General features: G+C 41.7%; 1 protein-coding gene across 6 annotated transcripts in view; it reads right to left on the bottom strand.

The window, feature by feature from the left end:
• Window positions 1–19362, bottom strand: part of LOC106590345 (lethal(3)malignant brain tumor-like protein 4) — a 142592-nt gene that overhangs the window by 71721 nt on the left and 51509 nt on the right. For all 6 annotated transcript variants that reach the window (XM_014181266.2, XM_014181265.2, XM_045710681.1 and 3 more), the window contains one exon: window positions 1039–1218. In XM_014181266.2, the coding sequence (XP_014036741.2) occupies window positions 1039–1218 (180 nt within the window). The remainder of the gene's footprint in view (window positions 1–1038; window positions 1219–19362) is intronic.

Raw genomic sequence — 19362 nt, forward strand, 5'->3', positions numbered from 1 at the left:
TACTTGCCCAGACCAAAGATATATCTTGAAAGAAACATTTTCATGTACTGTAAGTGATCAATAGTCACTTAAACAAATGCTGACCTTGAACAAAACCTTTTCAGTATTGATTTATGAGTAGAGTACGGCCTACTCTAACAGACTTCTTGGCAGGTACAACAACTTGACACCATTCCAAATCATATTACCAACACAGGATCACTTAACTTCTGAAAACAACCCTTGGCAACGGCACGGCAACGATTTATTAATAGAACAACGTACAATTACATCCGACACATTAAAGACTCCTCTGGATGGAATTTAAAAAGTTGATAATCAAGTTAGTTTTATATTAAAACCGTTCATCACAGCTCGGCTCCCGCCCCGCTATTATACTTGACAAGCTTCCGACTGTAAACTCTGGCAGCCAGCCATCCACAGCCCGGCCAGGCCTAGACAAATAGAGCAAGCCCACTGCAATAGCAGAAAATCCTTCTGAGCAGTGCGTAAGTTAAGCGGATCGGCAGTGCTGAGTCGGCGTTTAACCCAACGCTTCTGATTCTGCTGTGGACATTGTGAAAAAAATGCAATTCGCCACCCTTAAACTTCTCTGCCGAGGAGCCGACAGCACGTCATGCGCCTCGTCTCCAACACTCTAACCTTGGAATAATTGAAATTTGCAGAGGGTAGTGTGCAGTCCTCTGTTATGACTAAGATAAATACTTTGAAAATGTCAAGACAGCTGTTATTTTTCTAGTTTGGAACAGTGTCAGGGCCTCTCAGTTGAAAGTGAAACAGTGGTTCAATGACATTGGGATTGCATTTAGCCAAGTCTCCTCTCCATTGAAGGCTGCAGGACCAATTAGAAATATCTGTTGGGTGGCATTTCTTTCTTTCTTCACTCCCTGAAGTCATCACTGATCTGACGTCTGGATGGGTGAAAGCTATGAAGTTGAACCTTTGCTCTTACCTATCCAATCATGTTAGATCAGTGAGGATGGAAACAGGGCCAGCTGGCCATCTTGACATCATCACAATGACATCACTTCCCCCCACCTGGTTTCCATGGGAGTGTCCTGGGGCGTGGCTTCCTCCTGTTCGTCGGCAGTGCACAGCCTCTTGGTCTTCTGGACAAAGTGCACAGGGACAAAGGTGATCTGCTTTTCGCCGCCCAGCCGGTCAGGCAGCACGGCCTCCTTCTTCATGTTGATGTCGGAGTAGGGACAGCCGAAGGCACTGTGGAGAAATTAAAGAAAAGGAGGGGAGGGGTTAGAGAGAGGGATAGGGATGGAGAGAGAGTTAGAGTGAGAGCAGAGAGAGAAGTAGGCAGATTGAAAGATTGAGCCAGAAAGAGAAGAAAGAGCATGATTGAGAAAGAAAGAGAAAGACAGAGAGAAAATAAATGGCGTTAGACCTGGCTGTTAAAACATGCACTTCTCATCCGGCCAGTCCATGCAGCAGCAGCAGGACATGTTTGTGTGTGTGAGAGTTCATTTGGCCGGCATGTCACAGCGCATCAGTCAAACCATCCCTTCAAAATGACCATGTGGAGAAAGTCACAGTGTGAATCTGGCCACAGTGTGGTGCTGAGGTCCAGTCAACCAGAAACAGTAAAGAGTGGAGACACATTGCTATTGTGCTCAAAGTAATTAATTATACACATCTCTAGGCTTTGCTAAGCCAGAGCACTTCTCCTGCAGCAATTCACTGTTTTAGAAAATCTCTCTTCCTGTCACTCTCTCTCTCTCTCTCTCTCTCTCCCTTTCTCTATTGTCTCACTCTCCCTCCCTCCCCCTCTCTCTCTTCTCATGCTTCTTTTGGTTCAGTTCAGCGAATTCTACTTTGGATCATGACTCACATGGAAACGACGACAACAACATTCCACAAAACAACAAAATTATAAACCTTGAAATAAACAAGAAATATTCATTATAAACTTCAATGAAGAGGCCCAAAAAAAAACATGATGAAGGAATGAGAAGATTAGGCAAATGAAGTGTGAAATGGAGAGAAAGAGAAAGAGAGAGCAAGAGAGAGAAATGCTTGGTGGCGATTTTCTCGTCACACACACACACACACACACACACACACACACACACACACACACACAAACGAACACAGGTACGCACACATGCACACGCACGCACCCCTTGACACCCGGTCTAAATTGGTGATGGAAGATGATAGATTGCATGAGTAATACCTAAAATATACTGCCCTTATAAACACCGAGGCGTGCAGGACACTGTTACCTATCCACACAGGCCTGAGGGGACCCGCATCCCCATCCGCAGAAAATATTTATGTTTTTTAATAAAAATAAAAAAAAATTTAGGGGATGGATCAGCTTTAATACTGTGGATAGATTGTTGCTTCCATCAACGTAATTGTCTGCATCATTTCCAATCCCCCATATATTTTTGGGGTATATATCTACACACACATACGTACATCAAAATACATACATAAAAATACATACATACATACATACATGACATACATACATACAGTTGAAGTCGGAAGTTTACATACACCTTAAACAAATACATTTAAACTCAGTTTTTCACAATTCCTGACATTTAATCCTTGTAAAAATTCCGTTTTAAGTCAGTTAGGATCACCACTTTATTTTCAGAATGTGAAATGTCAGAATAATAGTAGAGAGAATGATTTATTTCAGCTTTTATTTCTTTCATCACATTCCCAGTGGGTCAGAAGTTCACATACACTCAATTAGTATTTAGTAGCATTGCCTTTAAATTGCTTAACTTGGGCCAAACGTTTCGAGTAGCCTTCCACAAGCTTCCCACAATAAGTTGCGTGAATTTTGGCCCATTCCTCCTGACAGAGCTGGTGTAACTGAGTCAGGTTTGTAGGCCTCCTTGCACACACACGCTTTTTCAGTTCTGCCCACAAATTTTCTATAGGATTGAGGTTAGGGCTTTGTGATGGCCACTCCAATACCTTGACTTTGCTGTCCTTCAGCCATTTTGCCACGAGTTTGGAAGTATGCTTGGGGTCATTGTTCATTTGGAAGACCCATTTGTGACCAAGCTTTAACTTCCTGACTGATGTCTTGAGATGTTGCTTCAATATAGCCACAATGTTCCTGCCTCATGATGCCATCTATTTTGTGAAATGCACCAGACCCTCCTGCAGCAAAGCACCCCCACAACATGATGCTGGCACCCCCGTGCTTCACGGTTGGGATGGTGTTCTGTGGCTTGCAAGCCTCCCCCCTTTTCCTCCAAACATAACGATGGTCATTATGGCCAAACAGTTCTATTTTTGTTTCATCAGACCAGAGGCCATTTCTCCGAAAAGTACGATCTTTGTCCCCATGAGCAGTTGCAAACCGTAGTCAGGCATATTTATGGCAGTTTTGGAGCAGTGGCTTCTTCCTTGCTGAGCGGCCTTTCAGGTTATGTCGATATAGGACTCGTTTTACTGTGGCTATAGATACTTTTGTACCTGTTTCCTCCAGCATCTTCACAAGGTCCTTTGCTGTTGTTCTGGGACTGATTTGCACTTTTTGCACCAAAGTACGTTCATCTCTAGGAGACAGAACGCATCTCCTTCCTGAGTGGTATAATGGCTGCGTGGTCCCATGGTGTTTATACTTGCGTACTATTGTTTGTGCAGATGAACGTGGTACCTTCAGGTGTTTGGAAATTGCTCCCAAGGATGAACCAGACTTGTGGAGGTCTACAATTTTTTTTCTGAGGTTTTTCTGGAAAAATGATTTGTCATGCACAAAGTAGATGTCCTAACCGACTTGCCAAAACTATAGTTTGTTAACAAGACATTTGCGAAGTGGTTGAAAAATGAGTTTTAATGACTTCAACCTAAGTGTATGTATGTAAACTTCCGACTTCAACTGTACATACACACACGCACACTTTTTTTTTAAATATACCTTTATTATTCCCCGTAAACCCTACCACCCCATCCCCCAATTGGAGTAAACTAATAAACAATAACACTTAGGCTTCTACCTTCAGTTTATACAAACTATACACATTTTACAGACAATCTATTTTACAATATATATATTTTGTTTATTTTTAGTCCTGGCCTTCCTCTATTTCTGATGCCCATCCAGTTTGATTTCTATTTGTAACTGTGCTATTTCACAAAAGTTCTGAACCTATATACATTTTACAGACCGCGTATGTTTTACATTTGTTATCTTGTTGTTATTAGTCCCACCCTTCAGCTCCATTCAACCCCTCCCATCTATCTCTTAACACCATCCATTTTGGATTTCTATTTGCCATATATTTTTGAACTGTGCTGTGATGCTTCACAAAAGTACTGAACCTTTCTATTCTCATAGTTTCTACAGATTGTAAATGAAAGATAAAAATTTTTGCTAAAATAATTATTATATTATTGATCGATTGACTATGACTTTTCAAATCACCCAGTATTGCTATCTGCAGCGTTAGTTCTAGGTAAATGTTACAATTCTTCAGCCATTCCTGGACCTGTGACCAAAAACGAGCTACATATGGACAGTACCAAAATAAATGATCTAATGACTCTGCCTCCTCGCAGCAAAATCTGCAGAGCTGGGAAGATTGTATCCCCCATATATAACATTGTATTGGTTGAAAGAATTTTGTATAATAATTAATTTCTTCAAATGAAAACATGAATCATCAGCGTACAATGACACCTTTGTTTTTAATCCATGGATTTCTAATCCCTTAATATTATTGTTGGATCTAATTTTAACAGCTAACATTTCGATGGCAATAATAAATATACATGCCCGATAGTGGACAACCTTGTTTAACTCCTCGACAGTTTAAAACTTTCTGAGATGTAGTCATTATTTACTATTCTACACCTAGGGTTACTATACATAACTTTAACCCATTTTATAAGAGATTCTCCAAAATTTAAATATTCCAGGCATTTATATATAAACTCCAGTCGTACTTTATCAAAAGCCTTTTCAAAGTCAGCTTCGAAAACCAGGCCTGGTTTCCCCGATATTTCATAGTATTCTATTGTTTCCAATACTTGTCTAATATTATCTACAATGTATCATCCACGTAAAAAACCTGTCTGATGAGGATAAATAATATCTGACAAAACCTTTTTAATTCTATGCACCAAGCATTTAGCTAGAATTTTTGCATCTCAACACTGAAGTGTAAGAGGCCGCAAATGTTTTCAATGGACTGGATCTTTATATATACACACACCACTTGGATCTTGTTTCAGTAATAATGAAATCAGACCTTAATCTACCGTTTATATAAGAGTGGCTAAAACATGCTAATAATGGTCCTCTGGTATACTTCCACTGGTATGCCATCCAGCCCTGGAGTTTTCCCGGACTTAAAGGCTTTAACCTGTTGGGGATAGGGGGCAGTATTTTCACGGCCGGATAAAAAACGTACCCGATTTAATCTGATTACTACTCCTGCCCAGTAACTAGAATATGCATATAATTGTTTGATTTGGATAGAAAACATCCTAAAGTTTCTAAAACTGTTTGAATGGTGTCTGTGAGTATAACATAACTCATTTGGCAGGCCAAAACCTGAGAAGATTCCAAACAGGAAGCGCTCTCTCTGACTACTTCTTGGCCTTCTTGGTAATCTCTAACCAAAACAGGGGATCTCTGGCATAACGTGACATTTTCTAACGCTCCCATAGGCTCCCAGAAGGCGCCAGAACGATGAATGGTGGCTTTGCAGGCCCTGGCTGAAAAACATTAGCGCATTTGGATAGTGGTCGATCTGAGGACAATGAGACTGGAGGCGGGTGCACGAGCCGACACCATGTTTACTTTCTCTCTCTTTGAATGAAAACAACGACTCCCGGTCGGAATATTATCGCTTTTTTACGAGAAAAATCGCATAAAAATTGATTTTAAACAGCATTTGACATGCTTCGAAGTACGGTAATGGAACATTTTGAATTTTTTTGTCACGAAACGTGTCGGGCGCGTCACCCTTCTTTACCCTTCGGATAGTGTCTTGAACGCACAAACAAAACGCCGCTATTTGGATATAACTATGGATTATTTGGAACCAAACCAACATTTGTTATTGAAGTAGAAGTCCTGGGAGTGCATTCTGACGAAGAATAGCAAAGGTAATCAAACTTTTCTAATAGTAAATCGGAGTTTGGTGAGTACCACAGTTGGTGGGTGTCAAAATAGCTAGCCTGTGATGGCCGGGCTATCTACTCAGAATATTGCAAAATGTGCTTTCACCGAAAAGCTATTTTAAAATCGAACATAGCGAGTGCATAAAGGAGTTCTGTATCTATAATTCTTAAAATAATTATGTTTTTTGTGAACGTTTATCGTGAGTAATTTAGTAAATTCACCGGAAGTGTTCAGTGGGAATGCTAGTCACATGCTAATGTAAAAAGCTGGTTTTTGATATAAATATGAACTTGATTGAACAAAACATGCATGTATTGTATAACATAATGTCCTAGGATTGTCATTTGATGAAGATCATCAAAGGTTAGTGCTGCATTTAGCTGTGGTTTGGGTTTGTGTGACATTATATGCTAGCTTGAAAAATGGGTGTCTGATTATTTCTGGCTGGGTACTCTGCTGACATAATCTAATGTTTTGCTTTCGTTGTAAAGCCTTTTTGAAATCGGACAGTGTGGTTAGATTAACGAGAGTCTTGTCTTTAAAATGGTGTAAAATAGTCATATGTTTGAGAAATTGAAGTAATAGCATTTCTAAGGTATTTGAATATCGCGCCACGGGATTACACTGGCTGTTGAGTAGGTGGGACGCAAGCGTCCCACTGGCCCAGAGAGGTTAATTGCATCAAGAAGTTCCTCCTCTGTAATTTGGCCTTCACATGTGTCTTTCTGTAGATGTTAATTTTATATTATTAATAGGGAAAAAATCCATTCAATTAGCTGAGGTTAGTGGAGATGGAGGAGACAAATGAAAACATATTCTTAAAGTACTTTACTTCCTCTTTCAAAATATTGTTTGGTGAATCATGAGTGACTCCTTCATTTGTAACAAGTTTCAGTAAAAAATAAAATAATTGGTAGCATTTCTATGTTGAAAATTGAAAACAAATTTGGTGCATTTTCCCCATATTCCATCCAGTTTGATTTATTTTTTATAATATATTACACTGGATCTTTCTTGTATAAGTTCCTCCAATTCTTTTTGTTTTTCCTCCAACTTACTCTGAGCCTTTATGGTACAGTTTTTATTGCTGTCTGTCTGTTCTGTTAGCCCTTCAATTTCCTTTGATAATATGGACTCTAATCTGCAGAATTAGGTGACTCTATTTCTTTAAACTTGAGGCTATACTTATCTTTTAAGGCCTTGGCTAACAGCGTGAGTGTATATATTTACAGATACAGTTTTGTATTTGCATTTATTAAGGATCCCCATTAGCTGCTGCCAAGGCAGGAGCTACTCTTCCTGGTGTCCAGCAACATTAAGGCAGTTATATACAATTTAAAATAATACATGAGATCACGTCATAACATTTTTCACAACATATTAAGTGTGTTCGCTCAGGCCATCACTCTACTACCACCACTTATCTACAATACAAAATCCATGTGTACGTGTGTAGAGTGTGTGTCTTATCATGTGTATGTGTGTCTGTGCCTGTGTGTGTGTGTGTCTCTTCACAGTCCCTGCTGTTCCATAAGGTGTATCTTTAGCAGTTTTTTAAATCTGATTCTACTGCTTGCATCAGTTACCTGATGTGGAAGAATGTTCCATGTAGCCATGGCTCTATGTAGTACTGTGTGCCTCCCATTGTCTGTTCTTGACTTGGGGATTGTGAAGAGACCATTGGTGGCGTGGTCTTGTGGGGTATGCATGGTGTCCGAGCTGTGTGCTAGTAGTTTAAAACAGACACCTCGGTGCATTCAGTATGACATACATACATACATACATACATACATACATACATACATACATACATACATACATACATACATACATACATACATACATACATACATACATACATACATACATACATACATACATACATACATACATACATACATACATACATACATACATACATACATACTGGCTTTACTCAAGGCCAGTGGCATGTCATTAGTAAAGATTGAAAAGTAAGGGTCCTAGACAGCTGCCCTGGGGAATTCCTGGAGGGCACACACGTTCTAGTAGGCTTAGATTGAAGATATGACAAATATGGGTGGCAATATCTTCAGTAATTTTCCATCCAAGTTGTCAGAACCTGGTGGCTTGTCATTGTTGATAGACAACAATAGTTGACAACTCTCATTCTTTTGGCTGAAAAGAAATATACAGCAACGAGTAAATGAGGGATCACTATAAGTGTAACAGCAAGCAAGTCACTGGGGTGGTGAGGGTCAACTGCTCTCATTTGTTGTACATGTTTCCCCCACCAAGATTACTTTCAAGGCTGGGCACCTCTTAACCTGTTATGGCTAGGGGGCAGTATTTTCACGGCTGGATAAAAAACGTACCCGATTTAATCTGATTACTACTCCTGCCCAGTAACTAGAATATGCATATAATTGTTTGATTTGGATAGAAAACACTCCAAAGTTTCTAAAACTGTTTGAATGGTGTCTGTGAGTATAACAGAACTCATTTGGCAGGCCAAAACCTGAGAAGATTCTGTACAGGAAGTACCCTGTCTGACCATTTCTTGGCCTTTTTTATCATCTCTATCCATTACAAAGGATCTCTGCTCTTACGTGACACTTCCTACGGCTGCCACAGGCTCTCAGAAGGCGGCAAAAAACTGAATGACGTAATTCAAAGCCCAGGCTGAAACACATTATCGCGTTTGTCAAGTGGCCGATCAGGGGACAGTGGGCTTAGGCGCGTGCACTGGCCGCCCCCGTCTTTCTGTTTTTCCCTCTATTTACCGAAACTCAGATTCCCGGTCGGAATATTACCGCTTTATTACGAGAAAAATGGCATAAAAATTGATTTTAAACAGCGGTTGACATGCTTCGAAGTACGGTAATGAAATATTTAGAAATCTTTTGTCACGAAATGCGCCATGCGCGCGACCCTTATTTACCATTCGGATAGTGTCTGGAACGCACGAACAAAACGCCGCTATTTGGATATAACGATGGATTATTTTGGAACAAACCAACATTTGTTATTGAAGTAGCAGTCCTGGGAGTGCATTCTGACGAAGACAACAAAGGTAATGAAACTTTTGTAATAGTAAATCTGACTTTGGTCAGGTCTAAACTTGCTCGGTGTCTAAATAGCTAGCCGTGATGGCTGGGCTATCTACTGAGAATATTGTAAAATGTGCTTTCACCGAAAAGCTATTTTAAAATCGGACATATCGAGTGCATAAAGGAGTTCTGTATCTATAATTCTTAAAATAATTATGTTTTTTGTGAACGTTTATCGGGGGGTATGCTAGTTCTGAACGTCACATGCTAATGTAAAAAAGCTGGTTTTTGATATAAATATGAACTTGATTGAACAAAACATGCATGCATTGTATAACATAATGTCCTAGGGTTGTCATCTGATGAAGATCACCAAAGGTTAGTGCTGCATTTAGCTGTGGTTTTGTTTTTTGTGACATTATATGCTAGCTTGAAAAATGGGTAGTCTGATTATTTCTGGCTGGGTACTCTGCTGACAATCTAATGTTTTGCTTTTGCTGTAAAGCCTTTTTGAAATCGGACAGTGTGGTTAGATTAACGAGAGTCTTGTCTTTAAAATGCTGTAAAATAGTCATATGTTTGAAAAATGGAAGTTTTCGGATTTGAGAGGAATTTGTATTTCGCGCCACGCCCATCATTGGATATTGGAGCAGGTGTTCCACTAGCGGAACGTCTAGATGTAAGAGGTTAAGCCCCCCAAAGCAACATCCAGGCCTGCTCTGACACTACAACTGTCAACCAATAGAGGCCAAACTCTCTTAGCTGGGGGCCAACGGAGCAAAATGGGGGGCCACATCCGCCTATACAATGCTAAAGGAAACACTGGAACTTACAGCTGGTTTGGAGCGGGAGATCAGAAGAACAAGAAAAGGTTCCTCTGACATATCACAAAAGTCCACATCTTCACGCTTCATTACAGTCCATAAGCCCAGCTCCCTCTACGCATCTCAAGTCCGGCCACGAATTTTACTGAGAAAAATTGTCCACTCGAAACAGAGTGTTAACAGGCATAGATAAGGAGACAATTGATTGGACATGATTTGGAAAGGCACACACCTATCTATTTAAGGTCCCACAGTTCAGAGTGCATGACAGAGCAAAATTAAGCCATAAGGTCAAAGGAATGGTCCGTAGAGCTCCGTGACAGGATTGTGTTGAGGAACAGATCTGTGGAAGCGTACCAAAGTATTTCTGCAGCATTGAAGGTCCCCAAAAACACAGTGGCCTTCATCATTCTTAAATAGAAGAAGTTTGGAACTACCAAGACTCTTCTTAGACTGGCTGCCCGGCCCAACTGAACACTCGGAGGAGAAGGGCCTTGTTCAGGGAGTTGACCAAACTTCCAGTTCTTGGTCAAACTTCCAGAAGGACAACCATCTCTGCAGCACTCCACCAATAAGGCCTTTATGGTAGATTGGCCAGACGGAAGCCACTCTTCAGTAAAAGGCACACGACAGCCCGCTTGGAGTTTGCCAAAAGGCTACTTAAGACTGTCAGACCATGAGAAACAAGATTCTCTGGTCTGATGAAACCAAAATTGAACTCTTTGGCCTGAATGCCAAGCGTCACGTCTGGAGGAAAACTGGCACCATCCCTACGGTGAAGTATGGTGGTGGCAGCATCATGCTGTGGGGATGTTTTTCAGCGGCTGTGAGATTAGCCAGGATCGAGGCAAAGATGAACGGAGCAAAGTACAGAGAGATCCCTGATGAAAACCTGTTCCAGACCGCTCAGGACCTCAGACTAGGGCGAAGGTTCATCTTCCAACAGGACAACGACCCTAAGCACACAGCCTAGACAACGCAGGAGTGGCTTCAGGACAAGACTCAATGTCCTTGAGTGGTTCAGCAAGAGCCCGGACTTGAACCCAATCGAACATCTCTGGAGAGACCTGAAAATAGTTGTGCAGCAACACTCCCCATCCAGCCTGACAGAGCTTGAGAGGATCTGCAGAGAAGAATGGGAGAAACTTCTCAAATACAGGGCTACAAGCTTGTAGCATCATATCCAAGAAGACTTGAGGCTGTAATCGCTGCCAAAGGTGCTTCAACAAAGTAAAGGGTCTGAATACTTTCTTTATAAAATTGCAAACATGTCTAAAAACCTGTTTTTGCTTTGTCATTATGGGGTATTGTGTGTTGATTGATGAGAAAAAAATGTATACATTTTAGAATAAGGCTGTAACATAACAATATGTGGAAAATGTCAAGGGGTCTAAATACTTGCCGAATGCACTGTAGGCCTGCATCTGTTGCTATAAATTGAGCCGACACACATACAGACAGACACACTTCTACCTTGGGACCAACTAAACCGTAGCACGGGCCAAGGAAAAACACATACATCTGTGCATTTTGATAGGGGGATGAAACTGCGCTCTCAGCAGACCGGAGACGAGACAATTTATGTTGACGCCAGCTGTGGAAATCGACCATGCTTGCGTTCATTAAAACAAAATGCTGCATGATGGAACTACAGGCGACTGAAGCGGGAGGGTTTTAGTAGCTCAAAAATAGATTGCAGCAGTAGTCTGAGTGTTGAGAAGCTAAAATTACGCTGTTCAGAGAGTGGTTGGTCGCCCCACTCTGTGCCCTTTCCTCCACTGCAGATGGTTTAGAGAGATAAGATCAATTTGTACTGCAGGAAAGAGCCGTGCTGGGCTGTTCTAATGCCCAGGCAGGGCGCTAAAGTGGGCACTTTCCATTCAAATGTTATCTCAATGGAAATGAACATGCCTTGTCTTTGTGCGGAATCGTATTCTGTAAATGAGTTGACCCTTTGAGGTCAAAAGTTAAACCCATAATCATTGAAAGGTGAATTGTATAACACCCTGAAGGTCCCTCAACACATACAAATGTACTTTTATTTTTTCTTCAAAGTAAAGTAAGTCACCGTTTCATAAATATTCATGAGATTATTATAATGAGATTGCATAACGCTTGACTCGAGCAGTAGATGAGCTCCCACACTCCCAAACCTTCAGGCTAATACCAAAATTCAAACTAGGATAATATTACCTCTTCACCAATAATGCCTCTGGAATTAAAAAGAATACTTTCATCAAAATCAGTGAGGCTGCCGGAGCGTAATGCCGTGTGGGGGTATGAAATAGCTCTCAGCTTCCTGATTAGTTATTTTAATATGCATGTCGAATTATGTTTTTATTACTGTGCACTGCAGAGATGACTGAATACAGCTCTGTGTGTGTGTTCCTGTGTGTTTGCGTATGTACAAGCCTACAATCCAAGATAGCATAGCAGTCAGACGTTCTTTGTCCTCGTCTTGTCGTGTCCCGTGTATATATATATTTACATCAAAAACTCAACTTCAAAACACTCTCCTGCAACCCACCTCACCAATTAAAAAAAATAAGTATTATTTACCTGAAATCCACAACAGAAGTTAGCCAGTTCACTAGCTAACGTTAAAACTCAGCTAACCACGGTTGGCGGTCCTCAGCTATCCCTTAGCTCGAAAAGCTATCGCCAGTTTTGTACACCGCGACTCAGACCAGAGCATACCGGACCTATTTTCTCTCCATATCCCCAGATTTCTACCGCAAGCTCTGGACATTTACACCTGGATCTTGCAGCTAGCTAGCTGCTATCTGAGTGACTATTGGCTAACGTCGGTCCCGGAGCTAACATAAAGCCAGCTTAAGAGTTCAAATCAGCCACTCCTGGGCTACAATCACCTATCCGGACCCGTTTTACTGCCGATGCGGAGCCCCATCGGGCCTTCACGACTGGACTACCGACGTTATCCGCCCGAGGGAGTGATCCAACTGGCCCCTCCGTCGCGACGTAACCTGAACGCCCATCTGCGGCCAGCTAATCATTAGCTGTCTTATCGGCTGCTATCTGAATAGGTCTATCGGCCAATTTTCTTGGGCACCTATAACTATAACTATTTTGCCAATTGGATTGGTCCCCTCTACCAAACGGAACCCCACTAATCTACTGACGGAAATGCACGAGGTGGGTAAAAACAGACCATCTTCTGCCAACTTGCTACCCATGGCCCGGCTAGCTGTCTGAATCGCCGTGACCGCAAACGACCTCGCCATTCACTGGACCCTTTTGATCACTAGGCTAAGCATGCCTCTCCTTAAAACCTCTTGGGGCTAGGGGGCAGTATTGAGAATTTTGAAAAAAATATGTGCACATTTTTAACTGCCTCCTACACCAACTCAGAAGCTAGAATATGCATATTATTGTTCAGGTTTGAATAGAAAACACTCTGAATTTTCTAAAACTGTTTGAATGGTGTCTGTAAGTATAACAGAACTCATATGGCAGTCAAAACCCTGAGACAAATTCTGACAGGAAGTGGATACCTGATGTGTTGAATTACCTTTAAGCCTATGCCATTGAAACACACAGGGGCTTATTAATTGTTGAGCACTTCCTATGGCTTCCACTAGATGTCACCAGTCTTTAGAAAGTGTTTTGAGTCTTATACTGTGAGAACTGAACGAACAAGAGCCTTGGAACGGTGATTGCCGATTAGACTCTTGTGCGCGAGTTCATGTTGGGTACTCTCGTTCCAAAATGTTTTAAAAGAGAATGCAAACGTCCGCCTTGAATATTATTCATGTTCTGGTTAAAAAAGGCACTAATGATTTATGCTATACAACGTTTGACATGTTTGAACGAACGTAAATATTTTTTTTCCCCTCGTTCATGACGAGAAGTCCGGCTGGCATAGATCATGTGCTAACAACACGGAGCTTTTTGGACATAAATTATGAGCTTTTTCGAACAAAACTACATTTGTTATGGACCTGGGATTCCTGGAAGTGACATCTGATGAAGAGAATCAAAGGTAATGGATTATTTACATAGTATTTTCGATTTTAGATCTCTCCAACATGGCGGTTAGTCTGTATCGCAAAGCGTATTTTTCTGGGCGCAGTGCTCAGATTATTGCAAAGTGTGATTTCCCAGTAAGGTTATTTTTAAATCTGGCAATCCGGTTGCGTTCAAGAGATGTAAATCTAGAATTCTTTGAATGACAATATAATATTTTACCAATGTTTTCGAATAGTAATTATTTAATTTGTTGTGCTGCTTGACTGGCGGTTATTGAAGGGAAACGATTTCCTCAACATCAATGCCATAGTAAAACGCTGTTTTTGGATATAAATATGAACTTGATAGAACAAAAAATGCATGCATTGTCTAACATAATGTCCTAGGAGTGTCATCTGATGGAGATTGTCAAAGGTTAGTGCATCATTTTAGCTGGTTTTCTGCTTTTGGTGACGCCTGTCTTTGAATTGACAAAACATTACACACAGCTATTGTCAATGTACTCTCCTAACATAATCTAACTTTATGCTTTTGCCGTAAAGCCTTTTTGAAATCGGACAACGTGGTTAGATTAAGGAGATGTTTATATTTCAAAGGGTGTAAGATAGTTGTATGTTTGAGAAATTTGAATTATGACATTTAATTGTTTTCAAATTTGGCGGTCTTGATATTTCACCTGTTGTTGATTGGGTGTACCAGGGGTGGGGTTAATGTCAATATGCCTTGTCCTTTGCTGTTCTGGTTAGTGTTTATTGATTAATTTCACTGTAGAGCCTTTAGCCCTGCTCATTATACCTTATCCAACCTCTCAGTTCCTCCACCCACACACACATGCTATGACATCTTCTAGTTTCAATGATGTTTCTAGAGACAATATCTCTCTCATCATCACTAAATGCCTAGGTTTACCTCCACTGTATTCACATCCTACCATACCTTTGTCTGTACATTATACCTTGAAGCTATTTTATCGCCCCCAGAAACCTGCTCCTTTTACTCTCTGTTCCGGACGTCCTAAATGACCAATTCTCATAGCATTTAGCCGTACCCTTATCCTACTCCTCCTCTGATCCTCTGGCGATGTAGAGGTGAATCCAGGCACTGTAGTGCCTAGCTCCACTCCTATTCCCCAGGCGCTCTCTTTTGATGACTTCTGTAACCGTAATAGCCTTGGTTTCATGCATGTTAACATTAGAAGCCTCCTCCCTAAGTTTGTTTTATTCACTGCTTTAGCACACTCTGCCAACCCGGATGTGCTAGCCGTGTCTGAATCCTGGCTTAGGAAGACCACCAAAAACTCTGAAATCTCCATCCCTAACTACAACATTTTCAGACAAGATAGAACGGCCAAAGGGGGCGGTGTTGCAATCTACTGCAGAGATAGCCTGCAGAGTTCTTTCCTACTATCCAGGTCTGTACCCAAATAATTTGAACTTCTCCTTTTAAAAATCCACCTCTCTAAAAACAAGTCTCTCACCGTTGCTGCCTGCTATAGACCACCCTCTGCCCCCAGCTGTGCTCTGGACACCATATGTGAACTGATTGCCCCCCATCTATCTTCAGAGCTCGTGCTGCTAGGTGACCTAAACTGGGACATGCTTAACACCCCAGCCATCCTACAATCTAAGCTTGATGCCCTCAATCTCACACAAATTATCAATAAACCTACCAGGTACCACCCCAAAGCCGTAAACACGGGCACCCTCGTGATATGCAACTTATCAGGGAAGTTAGAAACCACTATACACAGGCAGTTAGAAAACCCAAGGCTAGCTTTTTCAAGCAGAATTTTGCTTCCTTCAACACAAACTCCAAAAAGTTCTGGGGCACTGTAAAGTGCACTGAGGATAGGAAACTCTGTCACCACCGATAAATCCACTATAATTGAGAATTTCAATAAGCATTTTTCTACAGCTGGCCATGCTTTCCACCTGGCTACCCTTACCCCGGTCAACAGCACTGCACCCCCCACAGCAACTCACCCATTTCTCCTTCTCCAAAATCCAGTCAGCTGATGTTCTGAAAGAGCTGCAAAATCTGGACCCCTACAAACCAGCCGGGCTAGACAATCTGGACCATCGCGTTCTAAAATTATCTTCCGAAATTGTTGCAACCCCTATTACTAGCCTGTTCAACCTCTCTTTCGTGTCGTCTGAGATTCCCAAAGATTGGAAAGCAACTGCGGTCATCCCCTTCATCAAAGGGGGGGACACTCTTGACCCAAACTGCTACAGACCTATATCTATCCTACCCTGCCTTTCTAAAGTCTTCGAAAGCCAAGTCAACAAACAGATTACTGACCATTTAGAATCCCACCGCACCTTCTCCACTATGCAATCTGGTTTCAGAGCTGGTCATGGGTGCACCTCAGCCATGCTCAAGGTCCTAAACGATATCTTAACCGCCATCGATAAGAAACAATACTGTGCAGCCGTATTCATTGACGTGGCCAAGGCTTTCGACTGTGTCAATCACCACATTCTCATCGGCAGACTCAATAGCCTTGGTTTCTTAAATGATTGCCTCGCCTGGTTCACCAACTACTTCTCTGATAGAGTTCAGTGTGTCAAATCGGAGGGCCTGTTGTCCGGGCCTCTGGCAGTCTCTATGGGGGTACCACAGGGTTCAATTCTTGGGCCGAGTCTTTTCTCTGTATACATCAGTAATGTAGCTCTTGCTGCTGGGGAGTCTCTGATCCACCTCTACGCAGACGACACCATTCTGTATACTTCTGGCCCTTCTTTGGACACTGCGTTAACTACCCTCCAGACGAGCTTCAATGCCATACAACTCTCCTTCTGTGGCCTCCAACTGCTCTTAAATACAAGTAAAACTAAATGCATGCTCTTCAACCGATCGCTGCCTGCACATGCCCGCCCGTCCAGCATCACTACTCTGGACGGTTCTGACTTTGAATATGTGGACAACTACAAATACCTAGGTGTCTGGTTAGACTGTAAACTCTCCTTCCAGACTCACATCAAACATCTCCAATCCAAAGTTAAATATTGCTTCCTATTACACAGCAAAGCATCTTTCACTCATGCTGCCAAACATACCCTCGTAAAACTGACCATCCTAATGATCCTTGACGGCGATGTCATTTACAAAATAGCCTCCAATATCCTACTCAATAAACTGGATGCAGTCAATCACAGTGCCATCCATTTTGTCACCAAAGCCCCATATACTACCCACCACTGCGACCTGTACGCTCTCGTTGGCTTGCCCTTGCTTCATACTCGTCGCCAAACCCACTGGCTCCAGGTCATCTACAAGACCCTGCTAGGTAAAGTTCCCCCTTATCTCAGCTCTGTAGCACGCGCTCCAGCAGGTATATCTCTCTGGTCACCCCCAAAGCCAATTCCTCCTTCGGCCGCCTCTCCTTCCAGTTCTCTGCTGCCAATGACTGGAACGAAGTACAAGAATCTCTAAAACTGGAAACACTTATCTCCCTCACTAGCTTTAAGCACCAGCTGTCACAGCAGCTCACAGATTACTGCACCTGTACATAGCCCATCTATAATTTAGCCCCAACAACTACCGCTTCCCCTACTGTATTTATTTATTTATTTTGCTCCTTTGCACCCCATTATTTGTATTTCTACTTTGCACTTTCTTCCACTGCAAATCTACCATTCCAGTGTTTTACTTGCTATATTGTATTTACTTCGCCACCATGGCCTTTTTTGCCTTTACCTCCCTTATCTTACCTCATTTGCTCACTTTGTATATAGACTTATTTTCTACTATATTATTGACTATATGTTTGTTTTACTCCATGTGTAACTCTGTGTATATATTTTTTTAAATGTATAAATGTGTGAGTCGTAATAATGTGAGCCTCAGTGTCTCTGCTCCCAACAGCCTCTGAGCAGTCACAACCGTTTACTCAGATGACGGGGGCCATTAAAGAATAAAAACATGCCACAATAACATAAAAGGAGTGATGATATGTGACTCGTTTCAGAAAACTACGCGTATGTCGCGGATCATTACTTCACAGAAAAGCCATTTGAACGTAAACTTTTTTTAAATAAAAATGTTTTTTTGGGGGGCAGAAATGCCTTCTGGAACATGTAAACTTTCATGTGCCTTAATAACACAGTTGTATGCCATCTGTAAATAGGAATACAATTGTTCAATTACGAGACTAGTTGGTTTAGCCATGGAAAAAGACATGAACCTTTCCGCTAGCCATGATTGGCTGAGATAATGGGTGGGCTGGACATGCCGAGAGACGAGTTCAGATTGCTCTGCCATGTAGCACGCTTCGGTCTATAACATGCGCTGGTCAGTATGTGTAGGTAATCCTTAATAACAGAGCTTTTTTGAAAGATATCACGTAGAATGTAGAACTGCAAAAGTGTTGCTCTCCACTTTCTGGAGAACCGAGTTTTGAAATCAGTGGCATTAGAGTTTGATAGCTAAGGAAATTGAGAAAATTCTGGCGTTTGATTGCAAATATGCAGACGGAGTCAAAAAGAGAACACACAGAAGGCTGTTGTATAAAACACCTGTCTCCGGATTACATCTTCAAACTAAGGGCAACCATCCATCCGTGAAAGAGGGAGAAGCATCCATCCATGTATAGGAATATACGAACGCTCAACACCCGTTGAATATGGCCGGTGTCAGTAAATGTTGGCAAAAAAGAGCAATTCAATTGTTGCCTGCAGCACAGTTGCAGTCACCAATGCTCTGGATAACATAAAAACAGCCTAAACAGCTCTGCTACAGCGAGTAAAATGGTCAGAGTAAGCTGTTCCCTCATTTGTGTCTGGAAGTTGCTAGCAAGCTAGCCAACATTAACCAGTCAGCTTGGGTGCTTGACTGCTGTTGTTAGGTCATAATGCTCAGATCAACCCTACTCCTCGGCCAGAGCGTCCAATGTGCGCTCTGAACTCCCCGAGAGCGAAATGCTCTGAATTTACACACGGACAATCTGACAACGCTATGAGTTTATGAATGCCCAGAGCGCACTCTGGCACTCCAGATTGAATTTACCAACACACCCGTATAAACCAGCCTTTAGTTTTGAAATCTTTGGTTGTTTTGTACATGCCTCACATGTGAATCCTTGAAGAGATGGGTGGGGCTAAGGCTTAAGAGGGTGTGAATTATTCTGGATGGGTGTAGACAAAGAAGAGCTCTCCAGTAGGTGTACCAAAACATTCAAGGGACATTTTCTCAAAAAGTGAGGTTACAAGTTTATCAACATTTTCTAGCTCTGAGTCTACTTTTATCCAATGTAAAATACACAATTTGAAATTTTGCTACATAAGACCGAATCGAGCTGGTCGGTCACATATTTCTACCCACATATGTTATTCTCCACATAAAACTGAAGTTCTGAGTTCATGATAATTCATGCAAATGAAATTCAAATGAGTTGATAATGAAGTTGGGTTAG

This window comes from Salmo salar, chromosome ssa29 (genome assembly GCF_905237065.1).
Source record: "Salmo salar chromosome ssa29, Ssal_v3.1, whole genome shotgun sequence".
NCBI classification, from domain to species: domain Eukaryota; kingdom Metazoa; phylum Chordata; class Actinopteri; order Salmoniformes; family Salmonidae; genus Salmo; species Salmo salar.